This window comes from Semicossyphus pulcher, unplaced genomic scaffold, assembly GCF_022749685.1.
Source record: "Semicossyphus pulcher isolate SPU_LCO1_2020_fin unplaced genomic scaffold, fSemPul1.0.p SCAF_2, whole genome shotgun sequence".
NCBI classification, from domain to species: Eukaryota; Metazoa; Chordata; class Actinopteri; order Labriformes; family Labridae; genus Semicossyphus; species Semicossyphus pulcher.
In genome coordinates this window covers 12,937,953-12,941,474 of record NW_027211693.1, presented here as the reverse complement: position 1 = coordinate 12,941,474, position 3,522 = coordinate 12,937,953, and the positions used below count along the sequence as shown (strand labels likewise).

The 3,522-nt window shown below is 39.4% G+C and overlaps 1 protein-coding gene across 1 annotated transcript; it reads right to left on the bottom strand.

Moving 5' to 3' along the window:
* Positions 1 to 266: 266 nt before the first annotated feature.
* LOC138598525 (uncharacterized) lies at positions 267 to 3,522 on the bottom strand. Its single transcript, XM_069670320.1, has 5 exons — positions 3,480 to 3,522; positions 3,069 to 3,389; positions 2,281 to 2,406; positions 486 to 529; positions 267 to 404 (listed from the first exon to the last, which is right to left on the bottom strand). Exons 1-5 carry the CDS (start codon positions 3,520 to 3,522, stop codon positions 267 to 269), a joined length of 672 nt encoding a protein of 223 aa, XP_069526421.1.

Genomic DNA, 3,522 nt, shown 5'->3' with positions numbered 1-3,522 from the left:
ATTCTGTGGTAGCTTATTAAAAAAACTGCAATGCAAGTTGTGCTGTTTTTTTTCTTCTGTTTAACGCATTACACATCCGCTGTGAGCAGCTGGGAAAAACACGCTGGGGGACCACAATGATTCGCCATGCAACACCACAACTTCCTGGAAAGACTGAAATGGTCTGCTGTACTACTTAACATCCACAAACTCACTAAACATTCTGTAGCTCTAAACCAACCAATGTCATCATCATCGAGCTCACACAGAACCTACTAATGATTCACTCACTGGTCCAACCTAAAGGCCTTCACAGCGGCGTAGATCCTCTCTCTCTCCACTGCTGTTGCATCCTTCACTGCCCCGCTGTCAGCTCTCATCATGGTGAAGATGACAGCGGAGTAAACGAGTGTGTCCTTATTGCTCTGACAAAATACAGACATGAGAAGATTAAAATAATTAAATGTTGGTTTTGTTTAAGTTAATCGTGCCTTTAAATACTTTACCTGTTGTATGCTTTGAAGGTTGCTGTTCTTTTGCAGAGCAACGGCTGCAGGATTACGAAACAGAAAAAACATCAATAGTTATAATTAAGGATGAAGTAGTTTGAATATATTTTGCATGTATGATGAAGTCCTATTACTTATGGCGACAACCACAACTGAGGAAGATTCGGACATTATTATTTAGTAGCAGCAGCAGTAGTGCACATGCCTGTGCAGAATATACAGCTCATTCTTAAACCAAATATATATTGTACATGTTTTTTATAATCCTCTTTAATATGTATATGTTATTCTTTTTAAAGGGGCCATATCTTTTAAATGCATATTCTCATATTGTGCATGGGTTTCACATGTTTGGGTGTTTATTGTTCATAGAGAAAAAGTGAATTCCGTGTTTTTCCAGAGTTACATGTTTACAAAGGTCGCATCTGAAACGGGCCGCTCAGAACAGCTGCAGGTTTCTAGGAGAACCTTGCTTTCGCTGAAATCGACCAATCGTCATTCACCTCAGGCTGCCTTCTTGCACTAGCTTGAAGTCAAGTCGTTGTCAAGATTTCAACTTACCATTCTGATACCTCCCGGCGATTCTGGCTCGTACATATAGGGCCGAATAACTGATCCCAGAGCAGCCATGTTTTCTACAACTTTGGAGTGAGAGTGCGGTGCAGCCGCTCTGGGGCTATCACTCCAAATACTCAGCCAATCGCGACTAAGGTCTGACCTTTGAATGGCAAAATGGCTTGTTTGTTTCAAGAGGAAGGCGAGGCTCCGAAACTTAATTAAATTAAAATATGTGTACAGTTTTTGAAATGAAACAAACTTTAACCAACGTGATTCAAAAACACATTTGAATAATAGAAAACAAAGTAAGATAGAACTTTATTAATCCCAAAGGAAATTATAGTGCCAAATTGATTGCATAGCTAAATTCTGTTATATATATATATATATTCTATTTTTATTTTTACCACAATCTCAAGACCCATCGACCATCATCTGAAGCCGATATAACCTCTTTTCGGGCATTCAGGCGTGACCCACAGTTAGTGATAAACAACTTCCACCCAGCACTTCATTTACCGTGCGTTGCATGGTTTACAGTCCAATTCGCAACTCGAGAAGCGACTGTGCGTTCAGATCAAACGTGAAGCAAAATTCGCCCCTTCAGATATGTCAACAAAATGCTGTCATTTCATGGTTCATTAAATCCCCTAGAATAACGCCTGTTCATCTGTTTCTGGTGAGTCTCAGTTTACTATGGAGGCATGAACCCGAAAAATAAACCGATTTTCTTGTAATTTACTTTAATTAACGAGTTTGTGGACATAACAACATCATAGTGCAGATTTGTGAAAAGTAAAAATGATCATATCTGATGCATTCGTGGAAGTCGGGAAATCTAAATGCTGATCGGCTTTCGCAACACAGTGTCAAGCGAATTTGTCTCAAGTTGAATTTTTGATCAAGAGCAGATTGTTAGCTGTCTGTCTCTAGAGATTAATAGGAAGCTAACTTATTGTCAGATGACCACCGACGGGAGCTGGGATGTCATAACGAAACATTGTGTTCTGCCTGCTTTTGCTCTGCATACAGACGGTTTTTCGTGATAGGTGATTGGTCAGTATTATAAATGTAGTACAAACAGAAACCAGAACAATTCTCATACCAAAGTCCTGTGTGTTCAGATTCTACATTCTTATTAAGAATCTGTAAATAGAGTTACACTTACGCAAACTCCTTGTATGTGGAAACCTACTTGGCAATAAACGCCTGAAATGTTATCTACAACTCTTACCTTTACATTGTCCACATGCTGCTCTCAGAGATCGGTGACAGATGAAAACAATATTTCCAATCACAGAAATGACCAGGCAGACTATCGCTATCACCAGAGCAACAAATTCAGAGCTTGTTGTTTGCTCTAGAGAACAAAGAAGAAAGTTTCATTCATGATGTCAATGAAATATTATGAAGATCACCTCCAGTGCTGAACTTATAATCATACCAAGCTCTAGTTTTGTTCCGTCTCCAAACAGTATCTCTCCACATGTGGCCACAGCACAGTAGTAAGTCCCAGCATCAGAGGAGCTGACGTTCTTAGAGAAGCGATAAACACAGCTTCTCTGAGTGTCAGATCTCTCGTCACATCCACCACGTCTGTTTCCATCAGTGTAGATGATGTGTGGATGAGATTTATCTGATCCGGCTCTGAACCAGTACACACTGTGACCTCCTGGACACGTTTGACTCTCAGAGTCAGAGAGGACTGAACACTGCAGAGTCATCAAGTCTCCTGGACGGACTGGATCAGAAACTGTCGGCCGCTGAACAACAGTGTAGTTTGATGTCCTCTGAGTGCTTCCTGTGTATTTGAAGACGTTCAAAAGTAAAATAAACACAATATAAAATGCTTTGACATGATGAAATGTAGCAGTAAGAACCTATTGTTCAGATGTAAAATTAAGTCATGGATCAAATCTCAACATTGCCAACATGGAGTAATATTTCTAATTTGACATATTAGGATATAATGTATATGAATTGGAAATCCTTTCAACAACAACAAAAAAATCACATAATTACCTTTTATTGACAAATATGTCATGAACGAAGTTATCTCATACCACTCCAGGACTACACAGTGATATATTCCCTCGTCTTCTTGAAGTGTCCTCAAAATGGTCCGATTGCTCATATTCTGATGAATTTTTAAATCAAATCTAGAAGCTGAAAACTCTGCTCCAAACACATTGTTTGTATTTTTCCATCGTCTCACAATTAGTTTCAGATCATCACCAGCACTCTGCTTGAACCAGAAGGCTTCATTGTCTAAAATATCAGGTGAATCACATGTGAAGGTTGCAGGTTCACCAAGTTGAACTCGAATCACTGTAGCCAGCGTATCTAGATACAGGTATAAAGGAAGAATAAATTAAACATTAAATAATCATTCAGCCAGACATCTGGACACAGTCATTATTGCGTATCACTTACAGGCCTGATGAAGGAGAAGCAGTGTGAGCCATAACGCGATCAT

What these genes read in the sequence shown, in the direction of transcription:
- LOC138598525 (XM_069670320.1), bottom strand. Translation starts at nt 3,522, where the DNA reads ATGATCGCGTTATGGCTCACACTGCTTCTCCTTCATCAGGCCT. An exon ending in GACATATTTGTCAATAAAAG is followed by an intron (nt 2,407 to 3,068) that starts GTAATTATGTGA and finishes TTTGTTCTCTAG; the next exon opens with AGCAAACAACAAGCTCTGAA. An exon ending in AGCATGTGGACAATGTAAAG is followed by an intron (nt 530 to 2,280) that starts GTAAGAGTTGTA and finishes GTAATCCTGCAG; the next exon opens with CCGTTGCTCTGCAAAAGAAC.